This window comes from Juglans microcarpa x Juglans regia, chromosome 4D, assembly GCF_004785595.1.
Source record: "Juglans microcarpa x Juglans regia isolate MS1-56 chromosome 4D, Jm3101_v1.0, whole genome shotgun sequence".
Taxonomy (NCBI): domain Eukaryota; kingdom Viridiplantae; phylum Streptophyta; class Magnoliopsida; order Fagales; family Juglandaceae; genus Juglans; species Juglans microcarpa x Juglans regia.
This window is the reverse complement of record NC_054600.1, coordinates 29927760-29949926: the sequence shown is the minus strand read 5'-3', so window position 1 is coordinate 29949926 and position 22167 is coordinate 29927760. Positions and strand designations below refer to the sequence as shown.

At 34.1% G+C, this 22167-nt stretch overlaps 3 protein-coding genes and 1 non-coding gene across 5 annotated transcripts; 2 read left to right on the top strand and 2 right to left on the bottom strand.

Moving 5' to 3' along the window:
- Window positions 1-7494: 7494 nt before the first annotated feature.
- LOC121259506 (U-box domain-containing protein 4-like) lies at window positions 7495-9691 on the bottom strand. Its single transcript, XM_041161114.1, has 2 exons — window positions 8339-9691; window positions 7495-7762 (listed from the first exon to the last, which is right to left on the bottom strand). Exons 1-2 carry the CDS (start codon window positions 9317-9319, stop codon window positions 7685-7687), a joined length of 1059 nt encoding a protein of 352 aa, XP_041017048.1. The 5' UTR covers window positions 9320-9691; the 3' UTR covers window positions 7495-7684.
- A 3524-nt stretch (window positions 9692-13215) lies between these two features.
- TRNAT-AGU lies at window positions 13216-13289 on the top strand. The gene has a single exon. It is a non-coding gene; the product is annotated as a tRNA-Thr (tRNA).
- Window positions 13290-13364: 75 nt separating this feature from the next.
- Window positions 13365-17219, top strand: LOC121259504 (mitochondrial outer membrane protein porin 2-like). Of its 2 annotated transcripts, none has more exons than XM_041161113.1 (7): window positions 13365-13566; window positions 13650-13717; window positions 15136-15246; window positions 15325-15411; window positions 15501-15709; window positions 16116-16442; window positions 16790-17219. In XM_041161113.1, the coding sequence occupies exons 1-6, from the start codon at window positions 13515-13517 to the stop codon at window positions 16420-16422; spliced, it is 834 nt and encodes a 277-aa protein (XP_041017047.1). In that variant the 5' UTR covers window positions 13365-13514; the 3' UTR covers window positions 16423-16442; window positions 16790-17219. The 2 variants fall into 2 exon arrangements, with proteins under 2 accessions (XP_041017047.1, XP_041017046.1); XM_041161112.1 differs by having other exon boundaries at window positions 16116-16445; window positions 16784-17219.
- Window positions 17220-18739: 1520 nt separating this feature from the next.
- LOC121261624 (F-box/kelch-repeat protein At5g43190) lies at window positions 18740-20092 on the bottom strand. The gene has a single exon (XM_041164072.1). It carries the CDS (start codon window positions 20025-20027, stop codon window positions 18867-18869), a length of 1161 nt encoding a protein of 386 aa, XP_041020006.1. The 5' UTR covers window positions 20028-20092; the 3' UTR covers window positions 18740-18866.
- Window positions 20093-22167: the final 2075 nt, after the last annotated feature.

The window sequence follows — 22167 nt, the reverse complement described above, 5'->3', positions numbered from 1 at the left end:
GTTGCTTTTGATTTCCTATATCGTTGAAGTACATGTCTCAATTTCCTACAGTAATTTTTGAAGTTGTTTTTGGAGTAGGAAAATCCACATTGCAACTACTTTTTATGGATAGATTTTGAAGAAAACAATGAAAATCCAGTTGATAGGAAAAAATATCTCCAACAAAGAGAGGGAGAACTCCGACAAAAGGAAAACTCCAGCATGAAAAAGAAGAGATTTATAAAATAGAGGAAGACATCTAAAAGAGAGTGTTGGTTATTCTTAACAATCAGAAAAAGCTTGAAAGTCTAATTAAAGAAATTAGTTACGCATGTATACTATTCTGCGTGTATTGGAGACTTTCAATTTTAATCTCATTTTGGTTGCTAGGATCAAGATCAAATGATGATTAATGTTTGTTAATGTTGTGTTAGAGACTTAGCTCATTTGCCAAGTTTGTAAGCGTTGTAGTTAGATTGGTCACTTTTAAAGTAATGTGTATAATATTACTTTGTGTTACACCGTACTAAACTTATGATATTACAACAAATAATTAGAATTTTCTAGAAATGATCTGCTTTTGTAATTTTATTTATATAGTAGCAGTGTACTGTCCAGTAGCCACACTTCATCAAAAACTGCCAATAGTAAAAATTGCACTTCATTCATCAAAAACTCGACTAGGAGAATACATCATATAAAACTAAAAAATCCAAAACTATACAATGGATGAACTGAACGAATATTATTTTTTTTTTGAATACTTTATAAGATCCGTATTATTTTTTTGAATTTGTTTCTCATTTTCAAATATTCTTTTCGTCAAATCCCTCGTATAGTAAATGGAATTAGAAATTAAAAAGTAATCAGAACGAAATAAAAGAAACAACGTTTAATTGGTTCTCTCCACAATTATTCAGGAAAGCTCCAGAACACTTTGAATAGAAAATCCAAGGCAATAACATAACGAAAAATCTAGGTGCAAACTACTATTACACTATTTTTTCAAAGTTGAAGACTACTTCACAGAGAACAAATAGCATAGCTTAATCAGAATGCTTATAAATCTGCCAAATAAAATAAATCTAAGAAAAAGCTGATTAAAAAAACTTGGTCTGTTCAGAGGGTTTAAGTTGTCGGCGGCCGAAGATGGTGGAGGAGAAGCTGACGTTGACTGTGGCGGACGGAGCTCGAAGAGTGGCCGACGGCGTTAGAGTTGCACATGGCATTGGTTGTGTTGCTGGAGGGATGTGAAAATTCTATCGCTCGAGGGAGGGATAATTGCAGGAGGGGAAATATGATAGGGGCATTTTTGACATTTAACCACAATCTGAGTGCTAAATGACCGAAAACCCCATTCGTCGACACGCAGTCCACCAAACGGGGCTGTACGTAGCAGTGCTGAAAAGCATCTACAATGAACTGCACGACCAGGTCTGCAAAACTTTATCACAGGCCCAGCACTGCACTACTAGGCCCAGAGAAAAACCAAGAAAAACGAAAAACAGTCTCTCCCTGGTTTAATTCTAGAATCTCGGCCTTGGCCCTTGAGTTTCAGTATAAGATATTTTGATCTTTCTATAGTTTAGCTTGGGAATGATGCTAAAAACATTTTCCATCGTGTAGTCTGTATGGGGAATTATAGTTTAGCTTGGGAATGATGCTAAAAGTATATTGATATTTGAGCAGTATTACTCGTCATCTTTTTAATTGTTATCTTTACGTCATCTTCTAACGTAGTAGTATCAAATGGTTAAGAAATTATTTACCATTGTCTAGTACTTATTATTCAATCATTGATGATTATCATGGAGATGATTAATAAAAAAAACGATAAATAACGTTATTTTTATATTTTATGACGCCTTTTTTTTGGGATAGAGAAACTTCTCAATTACTTATTATTGGATGATAAAATTTAGAGATGTGGACAGCACGACATTGCGTGGCCTTTACATATTTAGTATGTCCCTATAAATTTTTGAAAGAATGTTGTTATTTTTATCTTGAATTTCATCATCATCATTAAACACAAAAGTTGATATATACGTTTTATATAAATTCTGAGATTGTTTGATAGAATGAATGATGCGCGGTAATCAATCATATCACAGGATACTGTTCAAAAAGAGACAAGAAATCTATGAATTGTAGTGAAATAATTTGTAAATAATAATATTAAAATGGTTTAAGTTATAATGTTTTATGGAGTTTTAAAAAATGAGAGAAAAAATATTGAATAAAAATATTATAAATTTAAAATATTGTTATAATATAATTTTTTAATATTATATTTATTTTAAAATTTGAAAAAATTGAATTATTTATTATATATATTAGTATTCTTAGACTACCTAATAGTTACTTCATTATTTTAAATAATTTTTTATCTCAACAACTAACGTGAGCTATAATAAAATAAAAAATAGAAAAATATAATTGCTTTCTATTCTAATATTATCTAGCTATAATAAAAATATCTAGCTCATTCGATCATATTTGATGGTCATTGTAATTCGACCAAAAGTAATAAAAATGTATTTCTTCCAATCCAAAACACAGTCTCTTCCCTCGATTTTTCCTCTCTATTCTACTGAACTCCACTTTTTTCCATCGGTTTCCTGCTCCGGAGTGAACTTTCTATTCGTTTTCCCCTTTTGCCCTTTCTATTCTGCTAAGGTTTCATTTTCGTGCATTTTTTTCTTCCATCCTTGAAGTCCTCGTGTCTTTTCATTATTGTCCTCGTGTCTTTCACCTCACCAACATAGTTTCTTCCGCAAGTTTTAGATAGACCTTCGTCGCAACACCATTCCTTTGTTGCAGGCACACCAATCGAAGTCGTATGCTTTCAGGGGGTTGTCATCCTTCACCCACATCGTCTCGTGAGTTTTCAATTAAAAGTAAGGATGTGACCATTTGTTTTATTGTGGAGTGATTTCAAAGTGGTTTGTGAGGATTTTTTTTTTTTTTTTTGAGGATTGAGAGTTCAGAATTTGTTATTAGGTATTTTCGATTTTAGGGGTTGTAATATTTGTTATGGATTTTCGATTTTGAACTTGCATCTTGAATCTTTCGAATGTTGCATGTTAAGATCATTCACACTGCCCCAATCTTTCAAATGATCTCTAACATTAGAGGCCATGCAAAATACGATCTGGTTTTTGTCTTATATTTGATTTCACCTCTCTAATCTACACAAAATTTAAATTGCTCAATATTGAATTGAATCATCATTTAAAGTAGATTTACATGATTGAAATCAATTATTTAAATGTTCAGAACAAAAGGAGTTGAAAACATTTGTGATGTGACAAAGGGAAAACATAGAGACTACTTGAGTTTTTGAGATGGGGGAAAGATAATGGTTGAAATGGTGGTACTAGTCTTAGTCACTTTGAATGTCTCTCTTTCAACTACTGTTGTAAATTGTAACACTATTGTGAATTGTGGAATTGTAACATTGCCGCTGCATCCAAGTATTTTAAATACTTTTTGCTGATGTTGTGAAATTGTTTGGCAGTGTTTTAATAGTGTTTTAATTCTGAAATGTTGTTATGAATTGTGGAATTGGGCAATGTAAGAAGTCGTTTGAATTCGAATATGAGTTGAGATGAGTTGAGATGAATTGTGAATAGTAGTGAGATTTGTACGTTAAAGTTAATGAATAATAACGAGATAAGTTGAGATGAATTGTGAATCCTAATTACTCGTTGCCGCATCCGAGTGTTTTAATTACCTCTTTTATTGTTGTAGAAATGTTTAGTAGTATTTTAATTGTGGAATGCTGATGTGTATTGTGGAATTAGATGTCTGCAATGTTTTATTGATTGGTGCAATTAGATGTTGTAATTTTATTGTCTATATTATAAAAGAGTTGTTTTGTTTAGATTTTTATGTTTGTTTCTGTCATTATTATTGAATTAATAATTCTTTATTATTATTTTAACTAATAAATAATATAAAATAAAAATAAATTTTAAGTGAAATAACAAATATAAAATTATATATATTATGTAAAGAAAAACACTATAGACACAAACATTATGTGGCATGTCATGTCCCCAACTTTTTTTTTCTTCTCTCTTGCATCTCTCATCCCCTCCTCTCTCTTTACCTCTCTCAGTCTCCACCCTTCTTTTGCCTGTTATGATGGTTGGGGACCATCTCAAGAGGTTGCGTGCACGGTAATATCACGATGCCGCTTGGACCGTCGACAGCTTCTGCAAGTCTTGAGGTGGTCCCCGACCACCATGCTAGGCATGGATAGGATGGAGACAAAGAATAAAAGGGAGAGGAGGGCAGGAGAGACACACGAGAGTGGGGGGGGAAAAAAAAAAAAAAGGAAGGAGAGACGTGGTACACTATATTATATCAATGTGTAAAATCTTTTTATATAATTAAATTTAAATATCTCTTTATAGGATCTCTTTATATATGTAACATCCTCTTGTGCAAATGATGAATTTGCATCTGCATAATAATGCCAAGTGCTCTCAGTAGGAACGAAGACGGGGCTGAATTGATGATGTCGTGTACGAACATAAAAGCTCGTGGTCAATGAGGCTTAGATCTTTCTCTTTTTTGGATTGGGTTATGGTCGGGGGGACCTACGTGCGTTTTGTCTAGACCAGGTCAATTCTAACCATAAGCACCCAGCAGTTGATGACGCAACTTCTATACAAATTTCGTTCTCAAGATTATTGTCGCCTGCCTTTTTTTCTTTCCTCAATCGACGAAAGGTCCAAAAAATCTGAAGGAGCTAAATTCCCACCACGTATTCAAATCTAAATTAAAGAACGCTGTAAGAGATATTGTAAAGTGGAATGAAATTTATAATTTTAAATATAATTCTGTTTTTTTAATGTAAATTTAAGACTTATATTAAAAAAAATTTATTTAATGACAAACTATTTTTTTTAAGAAAAATGATAGTTGTAGTCGTGAGTGTGTAAGTGTCGTACAATTACTTTGAAAAAAATAAATAAATACGAGATTACATAAAAAAATATTTTTTTAATAATATATTATACTCTTTTTTAAAACGATTGTATAAAATTTACGTACTTTACGATTGTATGTAATATTATTTTTTTTTAAAGAGTATGAAATTTGTATATTCTATCAATGGCTAACTTTTAACTTAAACGGATAACATTTATTTAGTTATATATATATTTTTTAAAATATTGTGTTAAGACTAATTCCTCGTTTCCTCGTCCTGTTTTGTCCAACAAGAAGGATTAATCATTGTCAAGTTTGAAAAAAAAAACAATGTGGACGGAATTCAGCTTCAAACAGTGCGGAATGCAAAAGTGCGATGAACAATTCCAGAGTGACCGAGTGAGAGTCTGGCGTGAAGCTCGGGAATCTATATTGCGTTTTCTTTTCTTCTATTAAATTTGGTCACAAAAGTTGACTTTTTTGTTCCTTCCCCAATTTACGCTTCTGATAATTCTCGAGGGTAGGTTTAATGGTGGTATTAGAATTTTATGTTTTTTTAAAAAATTTAAAATATTATGTTTTAATATTATTATTATTTTAGAATTTAAAAAAATTTAATCGAGATTTTAAAAAATTAAATTGTTTATTATATTTTATATAAAGATTTAAAAAATATGTAATAATGAGATGAGATGAGAATTTTATGTTTTGTCTTGTACTCCAAACCAACCTCAACAGATGAGATTAGTCCAGTTTGGATGATCAAAGCATTTTATCTATATCTCGTTTGGGCTATTTGGTCTCAGAGTTTTGTCTATCCAAATATTATTTTTGATCTCTTAGTTTTGAAAGCGTCTACTTAAATAGACAGTAAATAAATAATGTAAAACTGACATTGAACAATTCAAAACAATAAATAAACAGTATTGACGTGAATAGTATAAAATTTCAAGGATTCAAGTACTCTATAAGGACCCACATATTTTTATTATTATTATTTTTTTATTACTATTCACATAATATCTAAAAATATCTCACTATCCAAATAAAACATAAATAAGTAAATTTCGGAGTCGACGTGGAAATCTATCTCATTCTACCTTCACACAATGATGCATGAATTACACACAATACTACTTCCGCCTTCTTTCTATTTCAAATAATAATGCAATTGACTGCACCATTTTTGTTGTGCAAATAATAAATCCGAAAAAATTCCGAAGAGGTGTTTCAGTTGACAGCGCATGCATTGATTCGTTTAAAAAATTTAAAATTTTCTCAATATGCAATATCAATTATTTAGAAAATAAACCATTCACGCTAGATTATGGACTCCAAACTGAACTGATCTGGCTACAGATTTTAGATTCGATTGAAGATTCAATCGACCGAGAATGACAGGGATCACAAAAATATTTTGCGTATTTTTTCTTTTTCTTTTTGTCTGTACGAAAGCTCTGACACCAACTTCGACGCAAGTGCAAGTGTGGTGGGGAGTGCTTGTTCGTCGCAAAATCGAGACACATTCTTTCGCTTCTCCAAATCAGTATGAGCTGACTAGCGAACGTCCCACACGTGTAAATTGACGTGATGGGGGATGATATATTTAGTTTTCTTCCAGAGAGCAAGTAGAGGGTAATGTCGTTTTAATTTCTTAGCTAGTCGACACCGAATTACTTCACAACAACAACGTAAATACTATTTAATTAATTGTTTTACCGTCTAATCTTATTTATTTCGCTGTAATCATACTTATGACTATGTTACTTGGAACGCAGGGAAAATTTGTAAATAACACGTACGTACTTAAATAACACGTATGGTCTAATTTTAATCATTAAGTCAAAAAAAAAAAAAAATAGAAAACCACATAAACGATTAAAAGAAAAGAATAAATTCAGACAATATACCAACATTTTTCAACAAAGTAACTTTTGGGCAGGTTTGGGATGAGATGAAAATTTTGTGTTTTATTTAAGAGTTTAAAATATTATGTTTTAATAATATTATTATATTAAAATTTAAAAAAATTAAATTAAAATTTAAAAAAATTAAATTATTTATTATATTTTGTATAGAAATTTAAAAAAGATATAATAATAAGATGAAAAAGAATAAAATTTTATATCACATCTCATCTCCAAATCTGCCCTTATTCGATGGGATAAAAAAGTCAGATACACGTGGCTTGTTTGGGCAGAACGACTAACTGCAATGGATATTGAGCTTTTTTGGTTAGTTGGAAAATCGAGAGATAACTTTACGACTCCATTGTTCTCGTTTGACATTTTAAAATTAGATTCTACATTTAAAAAGAAAAGCAGTGTAACACTCATCCAACGGACCGATCGAGACTCCAGATCACGAGTGCTTTTCATTTTCATTCGTCCTCCTCCACATGCTTAATAATTAATTATTGTGACAGTAGTATGTAAATAACCTATAGTACTCCCCGAATATTTCATTCATTTTTCGTCTAAGATCAAACCTTTTTTTTTTCCTATATTATATCACATCAAACAGTACGACATATGTAAAGACTTTCATGTATAAAGAACGAAGAGAGTTCCGAAATAGCAAACTCACTCATGATCATTTTTTTTATCACAAATTTTACAACCTCCGATATAGAGATATTTACAACTTTTTTTTTTTTTTTTTTCTTTCACTCCTCTCTCTCTCTCTCTCTCTCTCTCTCTCTCTCGCTGTAGGGAACTGTAAAGGATGGGTTGCTGGTTTCATGCGCGTGCAAGGGTGGGGTATATTAAACTGACACCTCTGACGTTCTGGCAGCGATGTTGCCGGATCTCGGTTGCCGTAGAAGCTCTATCACTGTCTCGGCCTGTCCACATAAAGCCACACAAAACGACAACAAACCACTCCCACGTTAGATACAAAACATTATAAAAAATAAAAAAAACTAGGAAGTAATTTAATTACTGTTACTTTTTCTTTGTTTAAATAGTTGATGGCTGAGCGGCTGTATCTGGCCGCACTTAAAAAAAAAAAAAAAAAATGTCTCTCCCTGATATACAGCACCATCGTTATGGTTTGCTAACAAAGAATCAATTTAATTAATTACTTTTTATACTGTACATACAACCGAACTTTAGACTAATATATAATAGACATAGGTGTATAAAATGAAAGTGTCAGAATATTTATATAGTTATCTAAATAATTGTTTTGAATGATACTGAATTTTAAAAATAGTTTATATGAGCTATAATCAGAAGAAAAATCTGCATATCCGAAATCATCGGAACATTTTTGTTAAAAAGAGAGAAAAATAAATCAGTACTCGCAAATGTGACTGACGTGGCGAAACAGCGTCATGACAATTGCAAAAATGGCCATTAAAATTGGCCAGCCACGTCACCCGCCATACCAAACGACCCGGAGTTTTCGTCAATCTCACCTTTTTCTTGGCGCGAATGGTGCCAAACTGAGACAAGGCCACCAAGGGAGGAATCGCTCCTTCGCGGGCCACCATAGTTCGGTACACCACGTTATCCTCGCAGACCTGCAACAATATGGTCACCGCGATCTCTTTCTGCCTCTGAGAGCCGACCTCGATTATCTCCACCAGCACCGGAATACCCCCTTCGTCCACCAACGCCGCCTTCGCGTCCGTTAGCGATACCAGTAGGCTCAGCACGTACGCCGCCTTATCCACCATGCTTGACTCCAAATCCGCCATCAATTCCACCAGCGGCTTTATGATACCCGCTTTGACGGCCCTGATCTTGTTCTCCTTCACCGAACACAGCGAGTATAGAGCAGTCGACGCGTCCTTTTTCCCACGCGAAGCACCGGTCTCCAGAAGGTTCACCAGAAGGGGGATCGCTCCCGACCGGCCGATTGGGATCTTGTTCTCGTCAGCTTGCGAGAGCCGAAGGAGAGCACACGCTGCGTTCTCTTTGGTCGTTGAAGTGCCTGTCCTCAGAGCTCGAACTAGAGGCCTAATCGCTCCGGACGAAGCTATGAATTCCTTGTTCTCGTCGCACAGCGAGAGATTCAGAATAGCCGTGACGCCGTATTCTTGAAGCTGAGGATCAGCAGAAGAGACCAACGAAATCAACGGCTTCACAGCACCGGCTTTGGCGATCCTGAGCCTATTTTCTGGTTTATTCTTGGCGAGGAGTCTGATTTCCATGGCCGCTTGTTTTTGCTCCTCAGTCGAACAGGACTCTAGGCCAGAGACTAGTTGACGGATCAGCTCGTCCGAGTTCTCGGAGGCGCAGGCTATGAGAAGTTGCCGCCTCTCCGAAGAAGCCGTCGAAAACTCACCGGATCTGTCGCTATTACAGTCGCTGAAAGCCATGGAGGCGTCGTTGATACTGAGATCACTGAAGTCCCTCCCCATGTATGAGTAATTAGACCCATTCTCCCTCTCCATGGTCTCAAATTCCTATTCTTACAGCATAAAATCTCAACGGAGGACCGATAGGTCACGGCTATGTTTTTTGAAAGTGAAATTCGAAAGGGAGCATCCGGAAGCAACCGAATTCGGGTTAGCTTGTGAATCGGGGCGCGAGAGGGAGACGGGGATGAAGGAGGCTGTAAATTGTAATGATAATATAAGGGGTAATGGAGAGGGTGAGAGAGAGCACCTGGAGTAGGAGGCGTAGCGTTGGGTCTTGCGCTGACACGTGCAACGTTCTTTGTAATCTCTCGACCCCAAATCCCAGTATTATAAGCACGTGCGAGGACGGGTCTGGACACTGGGGTCGCTTTAAACGCGTGCATGGAAGGATGGCCAAACGATATTCAGAGACTTTTTCTTTTCATTCTCCTTTTTTTCTTTTTTTTTTTTAATTTTTCTGGTTGTCTTTATTTATTTATAGATGATGTCTGGATGATGCTTTTGTTCTTTGTTTTCTCATCAAAGGCCAGGATTTGGTACCGCGGTTGTGATACACTTCGGTATTCCCGCATGCTATTTACTCTGCCATATGTCCCAAGTATATTTTGCACTTTTTTTTGGGTTGGCTTCATACAGTCCGTTGCACATGTTGGCATCAATCATGAGCATCTTCTACCTATATAGCTCAGGCCACGTCCAGTGCACCTGATCATATAAAATCAAACCATTATTATTATTTTTTTAAAAAAATGGAGTAATATTCATCAGCGCTATTGGGTAGCACTCAAGAGGTGTTAACTTTTAGAGTAATTTTATATGTAATTGTAAACTATATAAATATTGTATAATTATTTTGCAAAAGTATAGGTCTACATTAAAAAATTAATTAATTTTTTCATTTGAATTTCATGTTTTATTTATTTTTTTTAAAGCAATTATATGGTCGTTACACAATTTACGATTGTAAATATATTTTCTCTAATTTTTAGGAATATTAAAAAAAATCAAAAAAACAGTTGGATCAAAACAGACCGAATTGGGTTGTAAGCAATCTGGTGCGGTACCGGTTTTTAAAAATAAATATTAGTTTTAAACTGGTGTGGTACCTATTTTGATATTTTGAAAATATAAATAATATTTGCAGTCATAATGAGTGCAAACACTGTGCACTCTTTTTGAAAAAAGTGAATAAATATTATACCTACTTAAAAAAATTTATTTTTTAATAGTGAATTTCACTCTTTTTCAAAAGAAATACGCATGCTTGCACAACATATAATTATATCTAGCATTACTCATAATTTATTATGTCAATATATATTGTAATATATATGTATATATTCTTTTTGTAAATACATTTTTACACATTTAGATTTGAAAAAATTGATTTATTTTTTGTATTTTGTTTAAAAATTTGAAAAAATTATAATGATTAGTTTGAAAATCTTGTATTTGAGTATGTTTAAGAAATAAATAAGATGAGATGAGATAATATTAGAATTATTTCCAAACATCCGGTGTAATACTTGTTTTAATTTACACTAAATTAATTTCAAAGTCATTTATTTTTGTCAACCAATTATTAGAAAATTGCTAATTTTTTTATAAAATATTTTCATATGCCTTTTATCATTTAATCCTATTTTAAATATTTTGCATGCTCAACCAACATTGGTTAAGAAAGACTTTCTTTCCGGCAATTGTATATAGTTAATGCAGAAACAGTGCAAAAATTCATTTTAGAACTAACCAAACCGAAAGTTGAATTGATTAACAAGCATTAATGCAGCAGCGTATGATGAGACTTCGAAACCGCTATCTGTTAACATTTGCAAGTACAATGACAGCCATATGGTCATGAATCTGTGAGCATTAATATATATAAAACTCGGTATCCACTTTTGGAGATAATTAATATTTTAGAACATTAATAATGCTTTTATATATGCATAGAACAAATTATCAATACCTAAAATTGCTGGACATTGGGACCAAAACAATAAGCTTACGTACGTACGCCTCTTTTCATTATTAAAAGAAAAAAGTTTTTTATTTTTTGAATTTAATTTTATTTTCATGGCTACTTTTGCTGCATGATTACATATGAGGTTGTAATTGTATAGTCCATGGTAGGATTTTGATCTGCTGGTTGAATCTCGTTTGATTACGGAGTTCAAATAATATGAGATTAGATGTTTTGTTAAAATTAAATAAAATATCATTATAATATAATTTGTTAATATTATTTTATTTCGAGATTTGAAAATTTTAAATTAATTATTATATTTTATATAAAAATTTAAAAAAATTACAATAATTATATGATGCGAGATAAAATAATTTGATTTTATATAACCAAACCAATCATGCATCTGCATTTGCATGCCCCTATAAAGCGAAGACATTTTCACGTGAAGAAAATGATTTGGCTTGGCTTCTAATTACTCACCTCTCACTGATTAAATGGAAGTGCCGATGATACTATGAGCAAGCATTGCATAATTTTTTTCATGTGTGTGAATATGAGATTTATATAAAAAAAAAATTAATTTTTTAATAATAAATTTTATTATTTTTTAAAATAATTACACAATACTTATACATGATTGTATGTATACCATTACTCATAATAATAATAATAAAATGCTTCAAAGTCAATTTTTGACTTTGTCTACATGAGGAGGTTGGACGTTATAATTTAGACCTTCAAGAACTCGTTAAATCCTCTCCCCCATTTTGTGTTTGAAATTGTCTTTCGTCAAGCTTCGAATTGGCAAGACTACTGCCATGGATTGGAGTTCAGAATCTTCTAATTCGACGAAGTCAAAACTTGAGTGGTTGAAAATTTTTCTTTTCCAATTCCCAACAGATAAAGTTTTGCTCCGACTCATTTTAAAATTTGTCACGCGTTCTCTGAGAATATCATGATAAGCACATATTCTTTTAAAAGTTCAAGTTAAAAAAGTTTCATAGGTCCATTTATTGAAAAAAAACATGTATTTAACATATAATTAAGAGATACGTGTTGATTTTTTAAATGAGTTAGAGGAAACTTTTTCCAACTCAATTTGGAGGAAAACACTATACTTTTAGATATTAATAGTATGAGTTATACTACGTACAATTATTTTTATGTATTGTTTGTATATTTTACTGATGTGATTGACTAAAATATTTATTTTATATTAAAAAATGATGCAACCAATCACATCAGATATATGCATAAGAAGTACATAAAAGTGACTGTATATAAAATTTTTATTTACTACTACAAAATAATATATATATATATATATCAAATGAAGCTTTAAGAGCCTTGTAAAATAGCTTTTGGGAACACAAGCACCGATAGGACCGAATGCTGAGGCTCATAAAAAATAGCATTCAAGCAGCACCTAATTTAATTTAACTTGAAAAAACTACACATATTGATTTAATAAAGCATGGTAGGTGGGTCATAGGGATACATTTAAGGGGTTAGGTTGATGCTGGGAATTTTGGCTGAGTCCCAAGTCTTTAACCGGAAAAGCTCGTATTCCGTTCAAAATGTATCGTTCTAATGTATCGTTGCAAATTTTTTTTTTGTTTTATATATTTTTTTACTTAGTAATTAAAGAAATAATTTTAAATGTATTGATATATTTTTTTATTTTTTAAAAATAATATTAAAAAATATAAAAAACAAAAAAATTAAAAAACAAAACGCGGTAGAGACGAGCGGCGGTAGAGTAGCACCGCTCTTCTTTAACATCCCTCGTAACTTTAATTTTCGTACGTTTAGTGATCAGTCCACATCATATCCTCATCGTCAACAATTTTGGACGAAAAAAATAAAAAAATAAAAATCGACAACGTATCTTCTTTTATTGCCGTGTTTAAATTTTTTTTTAATAATTGAAATAAATATATCAAGCAAACTTGTCATGGTCGCTCTCGTAGCTCAGTTGGTTAGAGCACCCGTTTAGTAAGCGGGAGGTCTTGAGTTCGACTCTCAACGAGAGCAAGTATGTTTTTGGAATCGTCACCATATACGGCACCGTTCTCATTAGCGTAGGTGATGTCGTTTTCTTCGTGTTCATAAGCGTAACAGTTCTTGCCGGGTTAGAACCCAAACTTTCAAGGGTTTATGTAAACCCCAGCGGCAGGCGAGCCTACTCTCTTCTCAATCCCCCTGCAAACCCTTCATTTCTTTCATCCTCGAGAGCTCTCTTATAGTCTCTCTGCACATATGGCGAAGAACGGACCGGGACTCTTCTCCGACATTGGAAAGAAAGCCAGAGGTTAATATCTCTCTCTCGCTCTCTCTGCTTTTGTTTTTTAAAATTATTGTGTTTACGTCTGTGATATTTTCTTTGATTTGCAGACTTGCTCACCAAGGACTATGATTGCGACCAGACGTTCACAATCACCACCATCACCGACACGGGTGTGGTACGATCGCTTCCTCTGTTCTTTTTTTTTTTTTTTTGTTAAATTTATTTAACGTGTTTCTTATAAGTTTCACTACTGTTTCTGATTTCTATCTGTTTTTTGGTTTCTGTTAGCCCAATTAGGTGATTAATTTTCTCGTGATTTTTGTTTTTCATTTTAATTTTTAATTTTTTCCTTGGTTCACCATATGGTAAAATTTCTTGAGATATTTATTAAATTGGATATATTACCGTATTATCTATATAGGATTGCCAAATTTTGTTCTGCTTGATTTATCAGTCGTGTCCCCTGGGATTTGTCGCATTGGTTAATCTTTTGATTGTTTGGTTCATACATCAGCCCTGTAATTATTGAGATTACAATGTCATTGAATGATGCAAAGGATTCAAAACGAAAATGAAAACAGAAAATAGCGAAGTGAATTTGGAAATGAATATAATTTGTAGTTCTAAGAACTTTTTTGTTGCTAAGTTCTCTCTCTCTCTCTCTCTCTCTCTCTCTCACAAACATATGCTTGTTGGCTGCTAGATTACAAATTTTGTGGATTATGTGCAGGTGCACATTTTAGAAAATCCACTTTATGCGTGGACATGCACGCTGGGTTTACTAGTTCCAATATATTGTTGAAGCTCATGGTGTTGCTTATGTTAGAGAAATGGCCTGAAGGTTGTTCTTCCCCTGGTTGAACTGGGTATATATACAATATTCTCAGAAGATTAATTCATTTTCAGTAGAAATATGGTCTGTTCAGTAGAGTCTGAGTGTCTTGACTTGATAGATTGACAGTACATTTGTTCACGGATACGTTGATGGGCCGCTTGCTTTACTTTCATTTGATCAATGTTTGGTCTATTGCAAATTCCATGTTCTTTATCATAAAAAAAAAAAAAAAAAAAGATGAAGAAGAAGAAGAAAAGAAAAGAAGAAGATCCATGTTCTTTATCAACAACTAATGGGTCCAAGAAGTGAACCTGCTTGATGAAAAGAACAGATGAGGTCCACTCCATTTAACATTTTTTTATTAATTGATGTTATTCTTAAATCATTTTTTGTCAGTTCTGTTTGTGGATTCACTGACTGTGATTTATGAATCACGTTTATTGAATGTGCTGAAGCATCTCATATTTGGATAAAATATTCTAGTGAATGCCGATGTATCTGAATCTCTTTTTGGCTGAGGTTTACCTTGTCAATGAGTAGTTAGCATTGTCTTGCCTGGAGCCTGAGGTAAGCCAGACTGGTCTTTCTTGGCAAGGCAGCCTCAGTGTTCAGCTGTATTTTCTATTAGCTTATATTACATTAACTACTTACCAAAAGGAATATATTACACTAACTAGAGTTATATCATGAACATTTTATATTCTTATAGCACCTTTTGCATGATATCGAGAGTGATTATCTTATTTCTCTATCTTCAGGCCCTTAGTTCCACGGTGGCAAAGAAGGGAGGTCTCTCTTCTGGTCATGTGGCAGCACAGTACAAACACAAGAATGCTGTACTCGATGTCAAAGTTGATACAGAATCAAATGTAGTTTCTTTCCTTTTCTCTTTTCTATTTTTGAATTGCAATTTTGTTGTTTCTACTAATAGCCCCTTTGTTTTGCAGGTCTTGACAACCTTCACTCTCACAGACATCCCACTATCCACAAAAACCATTGCTTCATTCAAACTACCTGATTACAAGTCTGGCAAGGTATTAATTTCAGTGGAACATGGGCCGGGACACTGGGTGTTACCCACAATCATTTTACTGTTTATAGATGTACATTGTTTTCGTTGCAGTTGGAGGCTCAGTATTGCCATGAACATGCAACTTTCACTACAGCTGTTGGTCTGAACCAGTCCCCTGCATTTGATTTTTCGGCCACCATCGGTACTCCCAGCATTTCCTTTGGAGCAGAAGCTAGTTACGCGACAGCTTCTAGAAACTTTGCAAAGTATAATGCTGGTGTAAGCCTGACAAAACCAGATTCCAGTGCTTCAGTGATTTTGTAAGTTGACTCTGTTAAAGAGCAGGATTAAATGCTTGAGTAATTTTGTAAGTCCCTTTCTTTTGAGTTAACAGAGAAGCTTTACCGGAATCAGTTCATCCTTGGATATATTTTTAGGGTTCCTTTAGCCCAAACGTGTGTCTTCTCTACTGTTTCTTAATTGAATATATTCTGATTGTTAAAATGTGTTTCAAATATGGTGAACCCTGTTGTGTACTTCTTGTGTACATGAGTAGTGCCCCTTTGTACCTTCAATAAAAATTTGCATTACTTATTAAAAAAATGTGTTCTAAATATAGTGACACCCAACAGCCCTATCTATGCTAGTATTTTCTGTGTAAAATGAAATAGAGCACAAAATAGAAACAAGGCAGGTTCTAAGGTTACTGCTCCTTTCTTTTGGTAGGGCTGACAAAGGAGACTCACTAAGAGTGTCGTACTTACACCATCTAAGCCGGCTGAATGGTGGGGCTGTAGCGGGAGAGATTAGTAGAAGGTTCTCCACAAATGAGAACACTTTGACAGTTGGATGTTCATATGTGGTAGATCCTCACACAGTTGTGAAGGCAAAACTCAACAACCATGGGAATCTTGGGGCTCTTTTACGGCACAAGCTTGTTCCCAACTCCTTCCTGACAGTATCTGGAGCCGTTGACACCAAGAACTTGGAGAAGCATCCCAAGTTTGGGTTGGCACTCTCTCTCAAGCCTTGAACTGATATTAATTTGAGATACGGGTAATGGCAATACGATTTGATTAAATTTCACACAGCTTAGTGATATGTTTCAGAATGAGAATGTTCAATTGCTACTTTCATAGAATATTTTTGTTTTTTTATTCATATAATTCTTGATGGATTAATTTGATGCTTGAGACTCACCCGCTTTCCAAGCACTGTATTATTCTCTCACACACTCTCTCCTTCCTTTCTCATGGAAGAGTTTCTTGTTCACTTAATGAGGAAGAACATGTGATTCTTCGAATCTTTCGCTACTGTCAAATTGCTGATGCATTTGAACGGTGGTTTGGATTCTATCAATTGTCTTTGTAATTATTTTGTTTAATTTCTTTTAGGTTTTCATGTATCAGATTCATCAATTGGAATGTCTATGGCACATTCTGGGTCTGCCACCTTTACACTCTGCAGTATATGTCAAGGCCTGCTTGGAAAGAGACTGCAATTGTTTGAACTTTGGACTTCGGTGAGAGTAGTTATCAGTTATCGATACCAATCTCCTAGAGAAATTGTTGTGACTTCAGATTCAGTTCTGTGATTTGCAGTCTACCGACAGGGGATGCCCATAGGGCACAACCCTGGAGTGGCTAATAGATTCGTGTTAAATCTAGAATGACAAAAAAATGTGTTGCTTATGCTTTTAAGCCTGACATGCGAAAAAAGGAAATAGGCCAATTTTCTTTTGGGCAGGTACTCTCCGCCACGTACAAGACTTTTTTTTCAAGATTCTGACATGAAAAAAGAAAAAAACATTGCTCTATCTCGTTAAAAGGATCGATACCAAGTTCCCCAGTTGTGCGTACACCACGGTCTTGTTGCCAGCCGATTTGATCTTAGGAAGTATCTGGTTGTTCTTATCTTAGGGAAATTATGTTTGTCACCCTTAATTTAGTAATGTTTTTTGTCATAAACTATAACAAGTAGTGATCGACACCTTGAATTATCAACTTCTAACAATTTGCTATTAGTTAAGGTTTTTTTTTTTAATCATTAAGATCGACGATTAATAGGACACATGACAACCTCAAATCTTAACTAATGGTTCAATTTGAAATTGTTAAACTTCAGTAGTTTATGGTGTGAATTGTTAGTATTTCTTTTCCTCCTGAATTAAGTAACATTCTATTTATGGGTATTTCTAGATTTCCGTCCACTCTCTTGTTCGTTATGTAAATAAGCCTCCAATGGGCGGAGAGAGAAGAACCAGAAAAGTCTTGCGATTGTAATAATCCAGATAATGACACTTGGAATTTTCAAGCTCTATGGCGGAAAAGAGGCCTTTGGTAGGTACGGATGGCGTCTTTTACTGGGCATTCTAGAAAAATTAGAATCCAATTTTCTATCTAATAGGCTGTGATGTTGCCTGTTGGGTCCAATTTCAGGACCGCGTGAGTTACGAATGCTAGCTAACAACTCCTCTCCTTTGCCGAGAAACTTGAATAACACAAGTATATCATGTCGTGCAAACGTTTTTATGATAATCCTAGTCCGCTTGATGTCGTTTATCGTACATACTAGATGTATAACATGTGTTACTACTCAAGGATGAACCTTCGTGTAGAAATCGAATTGCTAGTTATACGGCTAATTAATAGTTTCAAATCTCATTTGAATACTTGGAATATCTTGCAATTACTCCGGTGATGGCAGAGTTACAAACGGCGGCCTCAGGTGACGGCAAACGGCAGGGGAGATGAACTAAGTTGTGTGAAAATGACTCGTTAAGGACTGTGTGAAAGAGAGGGGAGAAGAAGGGAGGGCTTGCGTTTTGGACTCCTTTCCTTCATGAAACGACGTCAATGTCGTTTACTTACCTAATCAAGACAAAACGTCACCCTGTGTTACGAAATGACATTATTTCTCTTGAAGTGGAACTACGTTGTTTCGATCATGTATATATATATATATTTTTTTACAAGTCAAGAGTTCATAACTCGCATGGGCTCTAACTCTAAACGCGAACTCTAACTACTAACTCCGACTCCGAGCCTCATTAGAACTCAGACGGAGCTTGGAGTTCAAAAATTTTGCCTTCCCCTAATAGTCAGATCCTTATTCAGCTAACGAAATACATGAAAAATATATAAAATAAATGCTAATTGATATGTTTTCGAAATAAGGCAAGACTACCTATTCAAAACAATTATTCTCTGGTCATAGTTGCCAAACATGCTCTTTCCTTATTATATCGAAAATTATGAAATTTTAAAAAAATATTAACAAAATAAGTCTTATATGTAAAATTGTAAATATATTAAGACTACTTATGTGGATTGTGCATTGTAGGCGGTAGATGCATTGAAAAAACCTATCTCCATCGACAATATATTAAGTTCTATTTACATAGACAAAAAAGAGAGATAGAATAGCAATGGTAGAAATTCAGGAACAGAAACCAGAAATTAATAGCCAGAAATGACTTCAAACTGGAGCATACAACTTAGGAACAAAGGAAAACCACTTGAAGCCAGAGCTCCACTTATCAGGCACATAAGGGCATTTGGGCAACCAATGCCAAGTCTTCTTTGACACCTTGTAATACAGAATCTCCGGCCATGTATGGCAGCAAACGCAGATCATTCCCCGATGCCAAAAGCAGTAAACATGCTCGTAATTGTGGTAGCAAACAGACACGAATTTCCTACAAATCATCTCGGGCAAGCTTTCCACCTCTACCCAATCCCTTGCTCCATTTAATTCCCACAACTTCATGCTCCTTGAAATCCCATCTCTCCCAATTCCACCAATCATATACAATGTCCCTTCTTCATCGTTCAACAACCGGCCAAACGTGAGATCGCCCGGCAATTCGGTATCCGACCTCTTCCATTTCCCAGTCTCCAAATCAAAGGTCACGAGAGAAAATGGCTCTGGGGTCAAAAAGTACAAACACCCATTAAAGCAAACGCCCTCCCGCTGATAATTGTTGCTCAGAATCTGATCGAAACCGCGGAATTGCTTCCAGGAGAGAACGCTCGAATCATAAACAAAAGCGGAAGTGGAAGTGGAAGTGGATCCGGTAGAGAGCATGAAAAGCTTGTACCCAAAAGGGGTAGAAACCAGCGTGAACAGCTCATAAGCAAAAGGGTAGGACGGGAACTCGATGAGTCTTGAGGTTCTGGCCAAGAGGTTGCACACAAGAAAAGACGATGACCTGGGGAGAGAGAAGCAAAATAGTCCATTGGAGATGGAGAGGAGAGAAAAAGCGGGTGATTTGCAGGGTAGAAAGTCAGAGAGGGAGAGAGCCGAGTCGCGCCAGGTGCCAAGGGCAGAGTCATACAAAGGGAAGCGATGGTTACACTGAGGGTGATGGAGCAAGACAAAAGATGAGAAAGGCGAAGGCGACGAAGAAGAAGAAGAAGGGGAGTGCTTGGATATGAATGGGAGAGAGAATACCAGGGACTTGAAATGCTTACAGGTGGATCTCAGATTCCATAAGGTTTTGAGAGGAAGAAAAGAGAGGATTTGCTCGAGGAGCTCCTTTGGCAGCCGGCTCCAGATATCGGGATCCATGGCCGGCGAAGTGGTGGTGATGGGGTGGTCATTGGTACCGGGGCCGGCCACAAGGGTTAGGTTCTTCATCCGAAAGCTAATCCAATTGGGAAGGGCAGGCAATTATATTATCATTATCATATATAGGGGCAGATGAAATGGCCTGCACTGCATGAATACTTATAGTGCAAAAATATTGCCTTTTTTTGTTTGTTTGTAAGCAAGTGGGAAATGTTTGACTTGTAAAGCGTAGTAGCCGTCGTTCTCATAGCGTTTCATTAATTCAGTTTGACGTAGACTACTTTGAGAAGCAATTTGTACGGTACTTGCTTTTACGAAATTTCTATATTTGATACTTTTATTCTTGTGATAAATTCGATCTTTTTCGATTTGGTTGATTTATAAAGTAATAATGCTAGGTATAGGCCTTTTGTATAAAAAGTGGGTCATACTATTATATATATATTTTTATAAATATTTATGTAAAATTCGTCTATTTAATATTTATAAAAATCATTTCTCTATAACTTTATTATATAAATTGACTGAGGCTTGAGTAATATTATAAACGATACTCTCATCCTATTATATAAAATCTAATCCTTTTGTTACTCTTAGATTATTTTTTTAAATACAAAATTTAAAAACGTATAGGCAGTATCATCTTATCATTATGAAAATGAAAGTGGTATTAAAGTATAACTTGTAGACTTTTCCAAATTGATTATTAATAATATAATTCATATAAATTTCAATATATCCATCTTAATTATTTTATAATTAAAATTATTTTTAACATGATACATATTATTTGAATCATTATATAAATGCATACAGAAAACCTCCCTACTTTTTTTTTTAACATCCTTGACAATGAATATTGAGATTCAGAATATACTTCATTCTTTACCAACAAGTATGAGGTGGTTTTTCTTTATACCAAAAAATATATGACACTTAGTGCCATATTATATTAAATTTCAAAATATGAATCCTTTAAATTCAAAAAATAATTCATGATCAAAATGTTGGATAAACACACATTATATAGCCTATAATATTTATGGTCTGTATCAATTAAGGGCTAGTTTGGGTAGTAGAATATTCGGTACTATTTATTATTCTATTGTTATTTTTTCACTACTATTTATAAAATATTTGAAATCATCTCATTATCCAAACGCAACCTAAATATTGTAGGATCAACCTGTTAGCTGCTATATTGATCTAACGTGTCACGTCAAATTATGTTAATTTATGAATTTATTTTTTTCAAACTTGACTAAAGCAGTTTTAAAAACAATCTCCATGTGCTTGAAAGTTTATAAAGAAATGAATAAGAAAGGAAAGAGAAAAGAAAATTATACCATTATATCTCTTTCCCTCTTATTTATATACAATTTTCTGTTAAATTAGAGGAAGGCAATGAAACGTTTTGTTCCATTTCCGTATAAACAATATTTTTCTTTCGGTTGATCAACCAAGAACATTCCTCTCCGTTCAAAGTAGATTTGTTAAGCAACTTTGACCCTGCAAAAGGTCGGTCGATAAACCGTAAAAGTGGCCAGTGGGTGTGACCTTAAAGAAAATTAAAGCAATAGGTTAATCCAATATTTGAGCTACCGTCCACTGAAATCATCCCCCGAATAAGAAAAAAGTTCCAGAAATGCAATTCATTTTTGGGCTGGAGGACTACTTTTAGCATCAAATAATGCTTCTATGACTCCTTAATTTACTTCCTCATTTTAACTACTCATGTATTTAATTTTTTTTTTAATTTTTTTTCTTAATAGTTAAGAAAGTGAGTATTAGAATATTTGTATCCTTTTTTTAAAAAAAATATTTAAACATATTTAAAAAATTTTTAAAAAAAAAAGTAAAAGAAAAAATACAATTTACACTAGGTGACACAGAAAGTGAGCACTTGTAGGCGGCAGAATAACACCACTCTTAGCAAATTTACCTACAAATATTAATAATTCAAAAATACTATAGACCTAGATATGGGTCCAGCTCTTAATTATTATTAAATGACCTTTAAAGTCACTCAATCCTAGGCAAGACTTTGCAGCATGGTGCCCGTTCTGTGGAATGAAGTATCACTACCTCAATAAGAAAAATTAGTTAATTTCAAAGACACTTCTTACTATTGATATAGCAATATTTAATTCATATAGGAGTTGAATTTTAAAGTTTTATTGTAAGCTTAATCTTATCACTGTCATATCAA